Source organism: Rhinoderma darwinii, chromosome 7 (genome assembly GCF_050947455.1).
Source record: "Rhinoderma darwinii isolate aRhiDar2 chromosome 7, aRhiDar2.hap1, whole genome shotgun sequence".
NCBI lineage: Eukaryota > Metazoa > Chordata > Amphibia > Anura > Rhinodermatidae > Rhinoderma > Rhinoderma darwinii.
In genome coordinates this window covers 74,661,444-74,681,403 of record NC_134693.1, presented here as the reverse complement: position 1 = coordinate 74,681,403, position 19,960 = coordinate 74,661,444, and the positions used below count along the sequence as shown (strand labels likewise).

At 42.6% G+C, this 19,960-nt stretch overlaps 1 protein-coding gene across 1 annotated transcript in view; it reads left to right on the top strand.

Annotated features, from left to right (window-relative positions):
- GUCY2C (guanylate cyclase 2C) overlaps positions 1–19,960 on the top strand; it is a 255,706-nt gene that overhangs the window by 43,282 nt on the left and 192,464 nt on the right. Inside the window, exon 7 of the mRNA XM_075832286.1 lies at positions 19,848–19,953. Coding sequence (XP_075688401.1) covers positions 19,848–19,953 — 106 coding nt within the window. The remainder of the gene's footprint in view (positions 1–19,847; positions 19,954–19,960) is intronic.

Below are 19,960 nucleotides of genomic sequence, written 5' to 3'. Positions count from 1 at the left end.
CACGTTAGGAGATAGACCACACCCTTGGTTTTGCAATTTATAAAATACCTATTTCCATAGGTCCTTTCAGTGGAATTACTTTTGAAGATTTTACTCGTGAAAATGGGGTCACACACCTTACATGTCCCACATTGATGGGTACCCTTGATGGGAGGGGTCAGCCACGTTGTCATTTGCAGTGGAGTGAGATGGCTATGTATGAGTTGATCTCTGATATTACGCCCTCTCCTAAACGTAATTGAAGGGTGTTCCCCTACTAAACTACCCACATCAGGGTCAGCCTTTAAAATCCCCCAGTAAGTTTCAAGGATTCTGCGTATTTCCCAACTGACTGAGTCAAAGGTCACTATAATTCTCGGTTGATCTTTCTGAATCTTGTTTTGCTTAGGATTCAGAAGTTGGTCTCTATTACACCCTATAGCATGTTGGTATGCATTCTTTAAAACTCCCTCAGGATATCCTCTCCTTTTAACCCCTTCCCGCATTTTCACGTACAGTTACGTGATGGGAACTGGTGTTTTCACGCAATTCCACATAACTGTACGTGAAGGAGATGGAGCTGGCCCTGGAGCTGAGCCTGCAACATAACCGCCGGGTGACAGCTTTATTTTACAACTGGCACCCTAAGGTATCGGAACGGGACTGGAGCTAGCGTCCGATCCGACCGATTAACCCCTCACATGCTGCGTTCAATAGAGATCGCAGCATGTGAGGAGTTTATAGCCACCGGCACCCCAGCAACGTAATCGCTGGGTTGCCGGTGGCTGCAAAGGCGATCGGAGGCCTAATACTTACCTCCCGGTTTGCCAGCAACGAAATCCCCCTATGCTCCGTCGTCGGCGGGGCCCAAAAGGCTTCCGGTACCATCGGCAAGATGGCGCCGGCTCAGCTTCTGGCTCAGATGCTGAGCCGGCGTCATCAGCAGTGGGTGTCCGCTGTATGTTACAGCGGACATCCCACTGTAAAGGCAGGAACCGGAGCTAGCTCCGATTCCTGCCATAAAACCCTTCGATGCAGTGATCCAATGCGATCGCTGCATCAAAGTGGTTTGTATCAAATCAAAATCGGCAGCCTGCCATGTGATGGCAAGGCTGGCGACTGCTACTATGGCAACAGGAGACCTAACAATGGCTTCCTATCTGCCATTACGGAAGCCGATTAGGCCCCATCCGGAGGCGGAGCCTGATCGGCTTGCTGTCAGTGAACAACTGACAGTTATAATACATTGCACTACGTAGGTAGTGCAATGTATTAGAACATCAAACAAACAGATGGACCTTCAAGTCTCCTAGTGGGACTAAAGAATAGTGTAAATAAAAGTGTAAAAAAAGTAAAAATAAAAGTTGTAAAAAATACAAGTTTCTAGTAATAACATAAAACACAAAAAAATAATTAAGCCATACATATTTGCTATCGCTGTGACCGTAACGACCTGAACTATAAAAAATATTATGTTATTTATTCTGCACAGTGAATGCCGTAAAAAAATAAAATCTACTGACATAATTGCTATTTTTGGTCACTTTGTCTTCCAAAAATTGAAATAAAAAGTGATCAAAAAGTCGCATGTACCCAAAGATGGTACCTATAAATACTATAACTCGTCTCGCAAAAAACAAGCCCTCATACAGCTTCGTCGATGAAAAAATTAAAAAGTTATGGCTCTCACAACTTGGCGACAGAAAAAATCCATTCTCTTTACAAAAGTTATTTTATTGTGCAAAAAGTTGTAAAACATAAAAAAGTGCTATAAATTAGCTATCACCGGAATCGGACTGACCCTCAGAATAATGGTAACATGTAATTTATAACGCGTGGTGAACGCTGTATAAAAAGAACTAAAATAATGTGTCAGAATTGCTGTTTTTTGGTCGCCTTGCCTCCCAAATAAAAAAGGATAACAAGTGATCAAAAAGTCGCATGTACTCCAAAATGGTACCAATAATAACTACAGCTCGTCCCGCAAAAAAACAGCCCTCATACCACTACGTCTATGAAAAAATAAAATTAGTTAAGGCTCCAATAAGTCAGGAAAGAAAAAATATGCAGTTGTGCCAACCCAAGGGGAAAATTTCTTCTGTTTCAAGTGGCGAATTATCAAGGCCCCTAAAATTAAGGAACCAGGAAGGGGAGGGCCCAAACATATCTGCTGGAAGCGAGGGCACCCGTATTATACCAAAACAACACTTCCCAGCAAAATTCCCGAAACTGCAAAGATGCCGAGTGTGGACCAAAAGGGGAATAACTAAGGACCATTTATTAGTGAGACACCGGCCTGTGCAGAAAGGATTGTGTCACAGCGTAACACAAATCTAGGGATTATTTTATTGTTTTTTATTTACCCCATTATTATACCACCTGACTATGCCCCTTATATACTCCGCCCGGCTTACAAGTACCCCCACATTATAAACGGAAACACCAGCAATACTCAAACAAATCTATTACCAAGCAAAATCCACGCTCCAAAAGCCAAACGGCGCTACCTCCCTTCTGAACCCTACAGTGTGCTCAAGCAGCAGTTTACTTCCACATATATGGCATCGTCATACCCGGAAGAACTCTTAACAATTTATGGGGTGTGTGTCTCCAGTGGCACAAGCTGGGCACGACATATTTGCTACTGAAATGGCATATCTAGGGAAAAATTTAAATGTTTACTTTACACCTTTCGCAGCGCAATCATTCATGGAAAAGGCATGTGGGGTGAAAATGCTCACAACACCCCTTAATAAATGCCTTGAGGGGTGTAGTTTCCAAAATGGGGTCACTTCTCAGCAGTTTCTTTTATTATTTCATCAGAGCCCTGCAATTGTGATCCAATACTTTGTAAATTGCCAAATTAGACCTTTAATTTTACATGGTATTCTTCACTCCTGAGCCCTGTCAAATGTCCAGGCAAAAGATTAGGGCCCCATGTATGGTGATTCTAAAACCGGGAAACACCGCATAATAATTAGAGAGCTGTCTTGTTATGGTGGCATAAGCTGGGCACCACATATTGGCATATTTATGGAAAAAAAATCCCATTTTCACTCTGCAACATGGAGTGCACACCAATTTCTGCCAATCACCTGCGTGGTTAATATGCTCACTACACCCCGAGGTAAATACCTTGAGGTGTGTAGTTTCCAAAATGGGGTCACTTCTGGGGGGGATCCACTGTTTTGGTCCCACAGGGACTTTGCAAATGCTACATAGTGACCAGAAACCAATCCAGCAAAATCTGCACTCCAAAAGCAAATGGCGCTCCTTCCCTTCTGAGCCCTGCTGTGTGCCCAAACAGCAGTTTGTGACCACATATGGGGTATTGCCGTACACAGGAGAAGTTGCTTTACAAGTGTTATGGTGCTTTTTTCATTTATTTGTTGAGAAAATGAAAACTTTTCAGCTAAAACTACGTCTTTTTGGCAAAAAGGATTTTTTTTATCTTCACTGCCCAATTCTAATAAAATCTATGAAACCCCTGTGGGGTCAAAATGCTCACTACACCCCTACATGGATTCTTCAAGGGGTGTAGTTTCCTAAATGGAGTCACTTGTGGGGGGTTTCCCCTGTTTTGGCACCGCAAGAGCCTTTCAAACCTGACATGGTGCCTAAAATATTTTCTAATAAAAAGGAGGCCCCAAAATCCTCTAGGTGCTCCTTTGATTATGAGGCCTGTGCTTCAGTCCATTAGCACACTAGGGCCACATGTGGGGTATTTCTAAAAACTGCAGAATCTGGGAAAAAGATATTGAGTTACATTTCTCTGGTAAAACTTTCTGCGTTACAAAAAAAATAGATGAAAAATGAATTTTTCCAAAAAAAAAAAAGAAATGTGAAAATTTCACATCTACTTTGCCTTAACTCCTGTGAAACGTCTAAAGGGTTAAGAAACTTTCAAAATGCTGTTTTGAATACTTTGGTGGGTGAAGTTTTTAATATTGTGACTTATCGGGGGTTTCTAATATATAAGGCCCTAAAATCCGCTTCACAACTGAACTGGCCCCTGCAAAAATAGCCTTTTGAAATTTTCTTGAAAAATAAAAGGATGTTCAAAAAAACAATGCCAATCTAAAGTAGACATATGGGTGATGTTAATTAGCAACAATTTTTGTGTGGTATTACTATCTGTCTTACAAGCAGATACATTTAAATTTAGAAAAATTCTAATTTTTGCAATTTTTCGCTACATTTTGGTGTTTTTCACAATTAAATACTTATTGTATCGAGTAAATTTTGCAAGTATCATAAAGTTCAATGTGTCACGAGAAAACATTCTCAGAATCGCTTGGATAGGTGCAAGAATTCCGAAGTTATTACCACATAAAGTGAAACATGTCAGATTTGAAAAAATTGGCTGTGTCCTGAAGGCCAAAACAGGCTGTGTCCTTAAGGGGTTAAATCTCACTTTCATCTCCTGGGCTGAGATCTTAAAGTCAGAGATCGAGGAGCAATTCTGTCGAGTCCTGAGATATTGGCTCTTGGGTATCCCTTTCTTGAGGGCTGTTGGATGACAACTGTCCCATTTTAATAAATTATTTGTGGCAGTGTTCTTCCTATACATATTTGTTCGAATAAATCCCTGTTCGGTTTTCTGGATTGAGATATCTAGAAAATTAATTTTGTTTTCATGAATTTCTGATGTAAAGAAAAGGCCCAAATCATTGATATTAAGGACCGAAACAAAATTCTGAGTTTGCTCTCTGGTACCAGACCACAGGATGAACACATAGTCTATAAATCTGAGCCACAGCAAGACATTCGACGTCTAGTTCTCTATTTCCTCACAAAAGACCTTCTCCTGCTCCCACCAACCTAAAAAAAGATTGGCGTATGATGGTGCACAAGGGCTGCCCATCGCCACACCCCTTATCTGCTGGAAAATGTTATTATCTTAAAGGAAGAAGTTGTGCTGTAGCACAAACCTGAGTAGTATAATAACAAAACGGTTATGGGCCATACAGTGTGTGCCTCTTCCCTGAAGGAAGCTCTCCAAAGCCCTACCCCCAAGGTCATGAGGAATAGAGCTGTAGAGAGCCTCGACATCAAGACTAGACAGAAACACCTCTCCATCACATCTGACATCCTCCAATTTTCTAAGGACATCCATCGTGTCCCTAACATATAAAGGAAAGGAACTGACAAATGGTCGTAAAATAGTGTCAACATAAAGACTAGCATTTTGGGAAATGCTGTCGATACCCGACACAATTGGTCTGCCCTTCAGAGGATCAAGTCCCTTATGGACTTTTGGCAGACTATAGAACATGGCATGCTGATGGTATTTGTCACGGTCACAGGGTATGTGGACCCACTAGGCCGCTCCGCCGTAGCGGGGAGGCAGCTGACCAGGTCACAGTCGATACGAAAGTCAATAGCAGCAAAGCTTGGGTACCTGAACTAGTCCAGACGGTGGCTGTGGCTTCAGCACGGATCTAGGCCGGTGCAGCAGGTAGCGCCAGACGTGGCGGGCAGTATCCGATGTAGCAGAAGACACTGGATGTGGCAGAAGACACTGGACGTGGCAGAAGACACTGGACGTGGCAAACGACAGCAGGTGCAGTAGACACGACTCCCACACTGGTAGGCACAGGAACAAGAACAATACGGAACATGGGAACGGGTAACAGGGCACGGGTAACAACTGGAACGGGGAAACACTAAGGGACCAATTGCGAGACAGACTGGGAAAGACTAACAACGCTCAGGCAAGGATTAGAAGGCCTGGGGCCTTCTTATAGACCAGAAAAATCGTGGCAGTTGATGATGATGACGACTTCCTTTAAGGCCGGGCACGAGCGTGTGCGCGCACCCTACGGGACACAGCAGAACGGAGCAGAAGTGAGTGCTGGCGTCTCCTAGGAAGAAGGGGACCAGCGCTCACGGATCCATGGCTGCGGGCGTCGGGAGGTGAGTAAACCCGACGGCCCGCGGCCGTGGACGCTACAGTATTCACCCATAATGAATGCTTTTTCCATCACATCAATTAATTTATCCCCATATGCTTCCATCAAAATGTCTTTTAATTCATTGAGAAAGCCCAAAGTAGGGTCATTTGTAAGAGTTCTATAGAATGCCCTGTCCCTAAGGATGCGATCACACATCTGACCATATTGTGTTTGCAAAATCTCAGTATTACAGTGGCATTTTGTAGTCTTACCAAGATTTATAAGGACCATATTAGGTCATGGTGTGAGGTTGAAACCATTGAGATATACTTAAAAAAACTCTATCGTACCGAGTGATCTACAAACCCCCCTGGTTCCAGCACTAAGACTGAGCTCTGGGGATTTGATCATAAAGTAGGAAAAGGAGTCTATTGATTCTTCTCTCAGATTTATGTCTATTCTTCTGGAGGAAGAAAAAACGCTACTTGAACGCAGCTTTAAAGATCTTAAAGAAGGGATCGAGTCAGTTAAGAAATTTTCAGGTAGTCAAGAATTTGAAAGGAAGGAAACTATCTTACAGCAGGCGATAGAGAAATTTACCGCCCATATAAAGGAGCTTAAACACTTTCAATTTGTTAGGGATACTACTGATTTTAAGGAAGGTAGAATCTTTGACTACAGCAGTAGACAGCATGTGCATCATGAGGCGGATACTGAACTGTCGTCCTCTGAACAGGACATTTTCGACACTGATAATCCAAGGTATCCTTCAAGAAGACCTAGAATGAATTCTGTCCAGAATAGATACCCAAGTCGTCCCAATCAGAGAGGAAGAACTAGGGGAAAGGGCCCCAATCGAGAAGGTTTTTTTTTATCCAAGAGTTATCCGATTTGGGGTTACCTCCTACGAGACAGAAGGGAGATCTAAATGCTGTAAAGAATCGTTCTAAAGACGACCTCCAGATTATTAACCTATCATCACGCATACTGACTACTGAAGAGATTAGTCTCTTGAAAAGAGGGGCTATCATTTGTCCCCACTAATAGCTTTGATGCCTTTACTTGGGTGAAGGATTTGAATCTATTTTCACGCAAACTCAAATGGATTTTTTTTTAAAATCCCATGACTGATTTCAATGCCAGGAATTGGGTATCCTAGAAGAGGATTTACCTCAAGTGAGACTGTTGGGCGATGTATGGGAGGAAGCCCAGAGAGAGCTGGGAGAGGGTCCATTTACTGACCTTAGGCTATCTCTGGTAAAAAAAATCCCCCCATTAATCAGAACACCCCCATTGATGTATTTCTGGAAGTAGTATGTGACCAGATTAAAAAACTTGAGGACTACACTCATATGAAATACAATACATCGATGGGGGAGATGCATGTGATCATGAGTCTAACACAATATGGCCAGATATGTAATCGCATGCTTAAGGACAGGGCATTCTATAGAACTCTTACAAATAACCCTACTTTGGGCTTTCTCAACTAATTAAAAGACATTTTGAGGGAAGCATATGGGGATAAATTGATTGATGTGATGGAAAAAGCATTCATTATGGGTGAATACCATCAGCGTGCCACGTTCTATAGTCTGCCAAAAGTCCATAAGGGGCTTGATCCTCTGAAGGGAAGACCAATTGTGTCGGGTATCGACAGCATTTCCCAAAATGCTAGTCTTTATGTGGACACTATTTTACGACCATTTGTCAGTTCCCTTCCTTCATATGCTAGGGACACGATGGATGTCCTTAGAAAATTGAAGGATGTCAGATGTGAAGGAGAGGAGTTTCTGGCTAGTCTTGATATCGAGGCTCTCTACAGCTCTATTCCCTATGACCTTGGGGGTAGGACTGTTGAGAGCTTCCTTCAGGGAAGAGGCACACACTGTATGGCCCATAACCGTTTTGTTATTAGACTACTCATGTTTGTGCTACAGCACAACTTCTTCCTTTACGATAATAACATTTTCCAGTAGATAAGGGGTGTGGCGATGGGCAGCCCTTGTGCACCATCATACGCCAATCTGTTTTTAGGCTGGTGGGAAAAGGAGGTGGTCTTTTGCGAGGAAATGGAGAATTGGACGTCGAATGTCTTGCTGTGGCTCAGATTTATAGACGATGTGTTCATCCTGTGGTCTGGTACGAGACAGCAGTTTCAGAATTTTGTTCCGGTCCTTAATATCAACGATTTGGGCCTTTTCTTTACATCAGAAATTCATGAAAACAAAATTAATTTTCTAGACATCTCAATCCAGAAAACCGAACAGGGATTTATTCGAACAAATATGTATAGGAGGAACACTGCAATCAATAATTTATTAAAATGGGAGAGTTGTCATCCAACAGCCCTCAAGAAAGGGATACCCAAGAGCCAATATCTCAGGGCTCGACGGAACTGCTCCTCGATCTCTGACTTTAAGATCTCAGCCCAGGAGATGAAAGAGAGATTTAAAAGGAGAGAATATCCTGAGGGAGTTTTAAAGAATGCATACCAACATGCTATAGGGTGTAATGGAGACCAACTACTGAATCCTAAGCAAAACAAGATTCAGGAAGATCAACTGAGAATTATAGGGACCTTTGACTCAACCAGTTGGGAAATACGCAGAATCCTTGAAACTTACTGGGGGATCTTAAGGGCTGACCCTGATGTAGGTGGTTTAGTAGGGGAACACCCTTCAATTAGGTTTAGGAGAGGGCGTAATATCAGAGATCGACTGATACATAGCATCTCACTCCACTGCAAATGACAACGTGGCTGACCCCTCCCATCAAGTGTACCCATCGCTCTGGGACATGTAAGGCGTGTGACTCCATTTTCACGAGTAAAATCTTAAAAAGTAATTCCACTGCAAGGACCTATGAAAATAGGTCTTTTATAAATTGCAAAACCAAGGGTGTGGCCTGTCGCCTAACGTGTATTTGTAATATCCAATACATAGGAAAAACCATCAGGGAGTTTAGGAGACGTATAAGAGATCACATATTTGACATCATTAAGAAAGCTGACACTTCCATCTCTCGACATTTATGGGATGTCCATTAGGGAGATTATAGGTTGATTAAATTTCAAGGCATAGAAAAGGTTTACCCGCCGGTTAGAGGTGGAAACTGGGATAGACGCATCCTTCAAAAGGAGGCCCAGTGGATCTTCAGGATGGAGACTATGAAACCGATGGGTCTGAATGAATATATGTCGTTCACATGTTTCCTTTGATTCATAGGGGCATTGAGAACCCCTGGCCTCACCCTTTTGGATACATAGCTAGAGCTTCATCATAACTATCCTTTGGTGGATGTCCTCATTAATAAGTGTTACTGTTCTGGAGATGGAATGGAACGGTTTCTTAACCAGTATTATTAAGGTCACCAGCGAACATTTATGCCATCAGCGTATTTCCTATAACCTATCCCTATTTTAGATACACATTTTTCAAAAGACTCCTTTCTCCTTCCGTGGTTCTTTTCCAGAGGTTATCTCCCAATTCTATATGTACTAACTACTTCTATTCTCCCCTCTTAGTGTAATCTGCATTATTCGCTGATCTGGATTCATACCTCCGTGTATATCAAATAGTTTCTGTGCAGATCTCCAGTGAACCCTAGAAATAAGCTGCTTTGGTTTCCTTAGGAACAAGGGAAGCTAGTACGTCCCACTGATCTCATTGGCGGCTCAGTGACAGTGGGCCGCTCCCAGTCACTTACGTCAGTTATGACGTATTGAATCCTGACTTGCTACGATCCTCTGATGACGCTGATTGTTATGGGCGGGATCTAGTCCTTATATAGTCGGCGGTTCTCCTGGCGTGCGAGCGGCCAGATATCAGTTTCGTTCGCACGCTGGGGGACATGATACAGCACTTCTAAGTGCTGTCCGGCATACTCTTTAAACAATACAGAAACGCAAACTAGGCTTAGTCCTAAAATATATCAAAGGACCGCCTGTTTGCATGTGTACCCCTGAGGATGCACTTCTATGCTAATAGAGTGCAGAAACGCGTAGGGACACTGGGACACTGTTTGTTCTAGTCAGGTTGGATTACTGGCAATGTGCATCATCACTATATGGGTGTATGAGAGGGGTTGCTAGAGACGATTGTATGGAGCGTTTTGCTTCTTGTCGCTAGCACTCTCGCATTCATCTTGGTGCTTATTGCTTATGCCTGTTACCGTAGTTACTTTGGCTATTAGCCCATTTTTAACGCAACATATCTATTAAAGTTATTATTATTATTTTTTCTTAAACTTTCCTTCAGGCAGTACTATACTATCTTATATCTATATGACCGTGTACAATATATCTTTATTAGGTGGAATTATTCTGATGAGACCAAGGTTGAACTTTTTGGCCATAATTCCAAATGGTATGTTTGGCGCGAAGCCAACACTGCACATCTCCAAAATAACACCATCCCCACAGTGAAGCATGGTGGAAGCAGCATTATGCTTTGGGGCTGTTTTTCTGCAGCTGGAACTGGGGCTTTAGTCAAGTTGGAGAGAATTATGAACAGGCTTTATTGGCACAAAACCTGCAGGCCTCTGCTAAAAAGCTGAATATGAAGAGGAATTTCACCTTTCAGCACGACAACGACCGAAAGCATACCTCCAAATCAACAAAAGAATGGCTTCACTAGAGGAAGATCAAAGTTTTGGAATGGCCCAGCCAGAGTCCACACCTGAATCCCATTGAAAATCTGTGGGGTGACCTGAATAGGGCTGTACACAGGAGATGCCCTCACAATCTTACAGATTTGGAGCGCTTTTGCAAGGAAGAGTGGGTAACAATTGCCAAGTCAAGATGTGCCATGCTGTTATTCTGAATGACTGAATTTTGTCATAAAGTCAAAAGGTATTTCAACAAAGTATTAGTTTAAGGGTGTGCATATTTATGCAACTACATTATTTTTGTTCTTTATTTTTATTTTTCCACCCTAAAAGATTTCCTTTTGTTTTTCAATACAATTGTACAGATTATAGGTGACATTAAAAGGTAAAAAAAAAAAGTTCTGACATGATTTATCTTGGACTGATTTTGTAACATGACAAAACCTGGCATTTTAACATGGGTGTGTAAACTTTTTATATCCATTGTATGTCCTCAACTTAGGACAGACCCATGAAAATCCTTCCTTTTCACTACTGTAGCTAACTATCCAGAACTGCTGGTGTACAACATAGTTACAGTAGGTCCTTTAAAGATTACGTTCATGATAGCTACTATCAAAAGGAGGATTGGATCCCCACAAAAGTTAGAGGGGAGACATACTCTAACATTTCCAGAGAAGTGATTTCTGTCTCCCTTGTGTTAAGATCCAATCCTTCTTTGATTAAAAAAGCCATATAAGATTGCAGGATTCTCAAACATGATGTGCAAGGAAGCCTTACAGACTAAAATTATAAAGATATTTGTTCCAGTTTCATAAAGCTTTCTCAGTGTTGTTAAACATCAATGGAAAACCTAGAAACAATGGCCTTTAGAGCAGGGTTTGAGGAGCTACTCTGCAAGATAACCAGTGAGCTTATAGTGAGTAAAGAACATGAATGACTGGCTCTCCAGGCCTTAAAGGCGTTTTCCGAGCTGAAAAATAAAACACATACAAGTATCTGTATTGATCTAAATGCTCACAGAGATTGCCACCATAGCTTAGAAGTAGTTTTTTTTCTCATTTTGATTATCTTGTTGTGAGTGAGATTAACATGTAGAGGACTACATTTCCCTCGGTTCCTCTTGCCTCTCACAGACCCAGCCTTTATTTATAGCTGCCTGCATGCCGCTCTCTAACAAGGTGTAAGGTACTGCTTTCATTACTCACTGCCTTCACACAAAACACAGGTCTGATACTGAGATGCTACTTGCTGTACTACTGATCACTGATACTGCACTGCTATCCGGCAGGAGAAACACCCCCCCCCCCTCCAGAGACAAGGAGCAGTGGAAATAAGAAGTGTAACCCACCTCCCCCGGTTCCAGTGGCATGGCTGTCACCGTCAGCATCGGGTTGCCAGGGCAACCGGTGACCATTATGTTGGTCCTGGCAGCCTATGTAAAGAGGACTCCGGCCTTTACTCCTCATCTGCATATCAAGATACATCCTGTCTTTGGTTATTGTTCCTATAACTATTTGGCTGTTCCAGACTCCTGATCCTGTCCTTGACCTCAGTCTTGTTCCTGAATTATGCTTCTGTGTTGCCCTTTGGATTTGTTCCTTAATTCTTGTGGTTCTCCTGGTATCGACTCCTGGCCTTACTCCTGACTATGATTCTGTCTCATTATCTGGCTTGTTGCATCCTGACTGCTTATTTGTTGACGACCCCTGGCTACGTTCCTGACTTCGCTACAAGTTCAACGCTGCAGCTCATCTGTGTCCGATTGGTAACAATTCTGGGGTCCACGACCCGGGAATCCGACCGAGAATGTCCATACCTCCTGCGGGGGTTGAAGGTGAAGAACGGGGAGATTCCTTAGACTCTGCACCCCAGTCTAGCCAGCACCAAACCGTTTGCGGCTTGGTGGATCTACTTCTCCGGTGAGATATGTAACAGTACATGCAGGCAATGGATCTCAAATGTGCTGCAAAGTCTACACCACTTCCAGACATCTATGAACTTGCCAACCAAATCACGCTGCAAGGAAATTGCAAACAAAAGATTGTCTGTGTACTCCACAGAATAATCGCTCGCTTAGACGCTTTAGAATCCACACCTTCTTCAACATCTGCAGCATCCAAGTTCCAGCACACATTCATGGTGATTACTCCTCTGTAACTGCCTTCTTTGTACCATCACTGCATCTACCTACTCCTGCATGGTTTAATGGGGACTTAAAGAATATTGTGAATTAATCAACCAGTGCACCATTCATTATAAACTTTGTCCTCAGCAGTTCCACTCAGACTGAGCAAAAGTGGCCTATATAATTTTATTGCTTGCTGGAAAGGCTCTGGCTTGGGCTTCCCCTCTATGGGAACGTGGTGATCCAATGGTGTTATCACTGTCTGCCTTTATGACTTCCTTTCAGAGCGTCTTCGAAGAACCTGATCGTACTTCTTCCACAATCGGCCAATATATTGTCAAATTCTGTAACTTTGCATCTGTATTAGCCTAATAGACCCTGGCATTTTATGAAGGTTTATTGGGCCAAATCAAAGAGAAACTAGCAGGTCGCAACGTTCCCTCTTCATTGAATGATCTGATTTCCCTTGCTTCCAGAGTGGGAATTGGATTTCAGGAGAAATCTGAAGAAAAGGAACATACTTGACATTCCCCTTGTCTAGCTCCTACCCTGAATAACCCACCAGTCACTGCTCCAGGCAAGCCTATGCAAGTGGGCTGTAAGGATTGTCAGCAGAATAACGGAGATGCCACCTGACATCTATGCTTCTTTTGTGGACAAAAATGTTGTCTATGTGTCAATTGTCCTGTTCATCCTTCACAGACGGAAAACTCAAGGGCCTAGTTTAGAGAGGGGAGTACACATTGGATCTGACACTTTCTTTCCCCACTATAAAATTATTTTTTTCTTTTTTTTATACTGTTTTTATTAAAGTTTTTTTTGTTAAATACAAATAGGTCAATTGGAAAGTTAACAATATATTGGAAATAGGGTACATGTCATTGAAGTTACTAAATATTGGGGAAATTATTTTTTTTGTAGTCCGAGGACAAGGCAGGAAAACATGGCATAAATGTTCTCAGTATAAAAGATACATCTCGAATTGTGATGTCCTGTTATAGAATATAAATTATTTTGAGAAATAAATTCAGAATTTTCAGTAGTGGGATGAGTTGTGGATTCAATTTGTAAAGATTTGTAGAAGGGATTCCAGATTATAATTGCTAATATTCGGAAAGTTGAGTCCGCCATGAAATTGAGTTTGTTGTAGGGCCTGCTTAGCTATTCGTGGGTGGGCATGGTTCCAGATAATGTTTCTATACAAGGCTGTTATAATCCTCTCATCCATGGGCTTAAAAGGTAACTAAGCTTTCAAAAAACTTCTGACATGTCATAGTGACATGTCAGAAGTTTTAATCTGTGGGGTCTGATCACTGAGTCCCCACCAATCGCTAAAATGAAGTGGCAGAAGCCCTCATGTGAGTGCTGGGCCGCTTGGCTTCTGATCGGCTTTTCTCGGAAAGCCAAGCAGCTGGTCTACGGACCCATAGACTTTCTATTGAGACGATGAGAAACAAAAGCGGCTCAGGGCTCACCAGAGCACTTCTGCCGCTTCGGTTTAGAGATTGGTGGGGGTCTCAGAGCTCAGACTCTCACCGATCAAAACTTCTGTCTTGTCGCTATGACATGTCAACAGTTTTTCGAAAGTTTAGTTACCCTTTAAGGTAGATAGGAAGCAAATGAAGTAAGTATTATAACTTAGGGAAACCCACTGATTTTAAACGGTTAGCTATACCAGAAAACGAGGGAGTAGAGGATTGCCAAGTATGTAGCAAGCGTTTTAGGTAAGCAATATACGAGTTTACGTTTTCGGCATTTAGTCTGAGTGGATTTCTTGTAAAAATTGTCCCTAAGTATGTGATGTTGAATCTCGTCCATTTGAGTGTTTGTCCAGTAGCCCAGGAAGGAAGGGATGGGCCTTTTAAGAACTAGGTCTTCAGATTTGTCTAGGTTTATAGTAAAGCCTGACTTTGGTCCATAAGTCATGATAAGTGAGAGGACTGAGGGAAGTGTTTGTCTAGGATTAGAGAGAAAGAATAGAACATCATGGGCAAATGCGCAGAGACTTATTTCATGGGAAATATCTGTTTGAAAGATTTGAACTTCCATTTCTGGGCTATATCCTCTCTTCTGAGAGCCTTCACATAGATCCAGTCAAGGTTCCCACTATTCAAGATTTGGCTCAACCTGTGATTTTAAAAGCTCACCAAAGATTTCTGGGTCTCTTTCACTATGCATTCCTATGAGACGCTCAATGTGAGTCTCATAAGAATGCATAGTGAAAGAGATTTCTCGTCCATACAGCAGACGCTGTAGGAATCGGCCGTCACAGTGCGATCACATGACATAATTGCGGCCGGGATATTTCGGCAAAATTCGCCCGTTAAGAAGATGACTTACTCTACTTTTTATCACGGGTGTACTTTACAAACACAATAAAAAAAAATACTGGACTGTCTCCTTAACCTCATTCGAGAGGCACGTCCCCTCGAGCATTCGCAGCACCAGCAGATGGCCACGTCTGATTTCTAGGCAACCAGATACTTACTCTTCTACCTCTATCTTCAACTGTGGTCCTGCTGCATCTGGCCTCGGCCCTCCTTCTCTGCTTTAGGTTGCCGGGGTAACTCGTGATGTCTGTGTTGGTGGCCTATGTAAAGGGGAGTTTGACCTTCACTCCTCCCCTGCATATCAAGATACATTCTGTGTTTGGCTATTGTTCCTATTACTATTTGACTTTGTTCCTGACTCCTATCTTAATCTTGGCCTTGATTACACTCCTTTCTTGGCCTTTGAATTTGTCACTTGATTCTTGTGGTTTTCTTGGTATTGACACCTGGCCTGACTCCTGACTACGATTCCGTCTTAGTCTCCAGCTTGTTGCATCCGGACAGCTTATCTGTTGATGACCGGTGGCTACGTTCCTGACTTTGCCACAAATTCTATGCTTACTGCGCATCTGCTGCCAATCAGTGACTATTCTGGGGACCTTGACCTGGTAATCCAACTGGGAAAGGACAGAGAGATTCCTTAGACTCTAAACCCCAGTCTAGCCAGTGCCAAATAATTTGCGGCTTAGTGGCTCCATTTCTCCATTAAGAAACCAGAGGCATGTGATGTGTGACATCCCATACCACAGGCAGAGGGGAGAAAACTACATGTTTAGTGTACAGGACGTCACACAAGCTGCAGATAAATACCTGTAGCATGATCATGTTACTGCTTGTGAGAATGGCTTAGAGACACATTTCAGCTCCAGACCGTATATTAGTATGGGACTAAACTTATTGTAGTTAAACCATTTGCACACAATTTTTAAAGATCAGAAAACCCCTTTAGTGTCTTCTCTGGTGACTAAAACTGAAGACGGCTTCTCTGCTATAAAACGAATGCCACTTTAGAGTACAGCTCTTGGAAGGGCCCGGACTAAGACTAAAAAGCAGACCTGGCACAAAAATTTTACCAGCCCATATCCTGGAAAAATATTTGTTCACAGCGGTGTATTTTGCTTTATCTGGTGACACCCCTTGCCATTTACTTAAATTTGAAAACCACACCATCAACACAAGAAAGAAAATAAAAGTGGAGAATAGAAACACCTAATCACACTCTCATGCGTGCACTTGGTTTTTCAGTCAGGGACAAGTGCACACTACCACTATACAAGCACCAACATAACCAATAATACCGCCATACAGTGACCATATAGTGGTCAGATACCAGTTCTACACTAATGCTGTGCAGAGCAGTATAATGCTGCATACCATACAGGAGAATACAGCATTGACAACAATGCAGTTACTGGCTGAATACATAACATTTGAAGAGGATCTATCAGCTCCCCTGTGTGGTGCAGTATAGAGGACCTATCAGCTCTCCTATGCGGTGTAGTATAGCGGACCCATCAGCTTTCCTGTGTGGTGTAGTATAGAGGAGCTGTCACCTCTCCTGACATGTCTGTTTAAGTAAATATTTGTATTACCCATGAAATAACAATGTAAAGATTTAAGTAAAGATGCTCGACAATTGCTATCTCATGGGAAATACAGGAATTTACTGTAACAGACATGTCAGGAGAGATGACTGCGCCTTTATAAATCCAGTGACTCACAGGTGACGTCTTCTCTGTTTGTACATGATCGCTTTCCTTTTCCTTTCCAGCCAGCCTTGACCGATATGATGAGCGTAAGACATTGAGTTTCGAATATTTCTACCATTGGATTACATTGTAGAATATATTGTAAAATACAAGGCAATTAATAGGTAGCACAAAAACTCAATATTTTTTTTATCACATGTTATAAGGGCATTGATTGCAGCTTTTTCTTGGATAAAGTCTTCAAAAACCATGTAAGCACAAAACGCATGTACCTGTCAAAATCGTCCTTATTTATCCTTTACTAAAAGACAAAAGCTCCCTTTTTAAAAATTTGCACTGCACAGTTTGCACCACATGCTGGATCAGAATTAAAACTCCGGTTTATAGGCTTAAAAATGTGATTAGTCACAAAGCTTCATGATTCCACATTTTGGGATAATGAATATAACATTTAGTCTCATGTTTCTTAAATGCACTTAATACAGACTTTTATGTGTAAAACTCAGTATTAAGTGAAATTAAAAACATTAAGAAAAAACATCTAGAGATTTATGGAATTTTTCCCTATAAAAAACATAAATTGCTAAGTTAATAAGCTTACAAGCATCTAACCCAAATATAATTATACACCCAAAATACTTTCCACTTTTATTTTTCTTATTTGAAAAATGCAAGTTTAAAAAAATACTATGAAAAAGAAATTCCAACTGCAAAGTTATTATACAAGAATGCAATCAACATCTGTGTATAATTATATTTGGCAGGACCGGCTCCAAGTTTATGTGGGCCTTTGGGCAATATAGACTTAGTGGGCCCCTTTGCGAGGGAACTCACAGCTGCAGGAAAACAGCAGTTTGTGCCCCCATATAAAAGTTAGGCCTTGTTTATGCCCCCATATAGAGGTTAGGCCCCAAGTTTATGCCCCCATATAAACAGTGCCCACTGTAGATAGTGCCACATAGCCCCCTGCAGATAATGCCACCCCCGGTAGATAATGTCACACCCACCCCCCTGTAGACAAAGCCACAAACAGCCCCCTGTGAATAATGCCACACACACATCCCCTGTAGATAATGCCACACACATCCCCTGTAGATAATTCTACACCCCCCTGTAGATAATGCCACACCCCCCTGTAGATAATGCCACACATAGACCCTGTAGATAATGCCACACAGCTCCCTGTAGATAATGGCACACACATCCCCTGTAGCTAATGCCACACACACATCCCCGGTAGATAATGCCACACACTGCCCCTTGTAGATAATGCCACACAGCCCCCTGTAGATAATGCCACTCACAACCCCTGTAGATAATGCCACAAACTGCTCCCTGTAGATATTGCCACACACAGCCCCTGTAGGTAATGCCACACACATCCCCTGTAGATAATGCCACACACTGCCCCTGTAGACAATGCCACACACAGCCCCCTGTAGATAATGCCCCTCACACCCCTGTAGATAATGCCACACACTGCTCCCTGTAGATATTGCCACACACAGTCCCCTGTAGATAATGTCACACACAGCCCCCTGTAGATAATGCCACACACAGCCCTCTGTAGATATTATCACACACTGCTCCCTGTAGATATTACCACACACTGCTCCCTGTAGATATTGGCACACACTTCTCCCTGTAGATAATGCCACACACAGCCCCCTGTAGTTAGCGCCTCACCCCCTAAAGACTTTAAGTTAATAAGGGAAAGAGGGGGCAGGGGGCGCTCAGTTGTTTTAAAGGGAATGTGTCGCTTTTTTTTTTTTTTTGTTAAACAGTATATACATGATTACACATTGTTCTAATTTTTTTAATTTTTTCACAAGTCAGGAAATATTATGAATTAGATTCTAATTTATAACATTTCCATGTGCTGGTCACTAGAGGTAGCAATTCCAAAAATTGCAGCATTGGCATGTGGTAAAGCAACCTCATTGCTTCATGCTGCAAAATTGGAGAAGACACACTCGCTCTAGTGTGCTCAAACAATTCCCCTCCTTTATCCTGGCTAGTGCCAGGAGAAAGGAGGGGGGTTGAATGTTCAAACCTCCTACACTGTGTGCCGCCATTTTTTGAGCAAATGCACAGTGTAGTAGACTTAGATACAGTGGTAATCACACAGTAAAACACGAACATACACAAACATAACTTACCTGCTCCTGCCGCCGCCGCTGCCGCCGCTCCCTCCGCTCCCTCCGCTCCTAGTCCTTGCTTCTGAACATATGGATGGAAGCCGCGACCGGAAGTAGTTATCTTACTGTCCGGCCGCTGCTTCCGTTCCACATGAAAATGGCGCCGGATGTCGCTCGGCCGAAGACCTTCCTTTTGGACTGTGTGGGAGCAGTGCATGCGGCGTACGCTATAGTGAATGGAACAGCTCCCGTTCGCATTCACTATGGGGATGTATGTGCCGTATTCCATCTCTGTATGTGTCGTTAATCGACACATACAAAGATGAAAAAAAAAAATGGCAGCCCCCATAGAGAAGTAAAAGAAAGAAAAAAGAAAAAAGTAAAACACAAAAACACAAATAAAATTTCTTTTAATAACATACTAAAGCAAAAACATATAAAAAAAATTTTTCGTGACACCTTCCCTTTAAGACAGCACTCACCTCAGTCTCAGCCCGGCTGCCTCTCCTCGGTGTCTTCTCTCTGGCGAACCTGCTCCGCGCTGGAGGTGTGGGCAGCATCAGGGGAGAGGAGGGGCATGTTCTAGCAGACGTGCCTATCGCCGCACGTCTACTAGATAAAGTATTTTAAAGGAGTAGCGCTGCCGCGGCGGGGGGAGGATAGGCAAAAAAATATGGAGAACAGCCCTAAAAGTTTACTGGGGGACCAGCACTGGTGGCACCTGCCCCAACCCGCCCCTGGACTCCCCGGGAAAGTCAGGACGGCAGCCGTGAGGAGAGCCATGACGGCAGTATCCTCACTCAGTGGCCGAGTGGGCCCCCCCCCCAGGGGAGTGGGCCCCGGTACTTGCCCAGGTTCGCCGGGTGCTGATGCTGGCCCTGATATTTGGGTTACATGTGTATAAGCTATTTAACTTGGCTATTTATGTTCTTGTTTATGTTATGTTCCACAAATCTCTAGATTTATACAAGGAACACTATAAATCATTCTACAGACATACAGGCTAATATTTAATATTATTAATGTATTATTTTAGAACTAAAATGTAAATCTTTTTGTAGGAAGTACCGTAAAGAACACGAACAGCAACAGAAGATGTGGTCCCATATTGCATTTGAGAAGATTTTGGCATTGGAGACAAATGACACTTTTCACGTCAGCTTGAAGGTGAAAA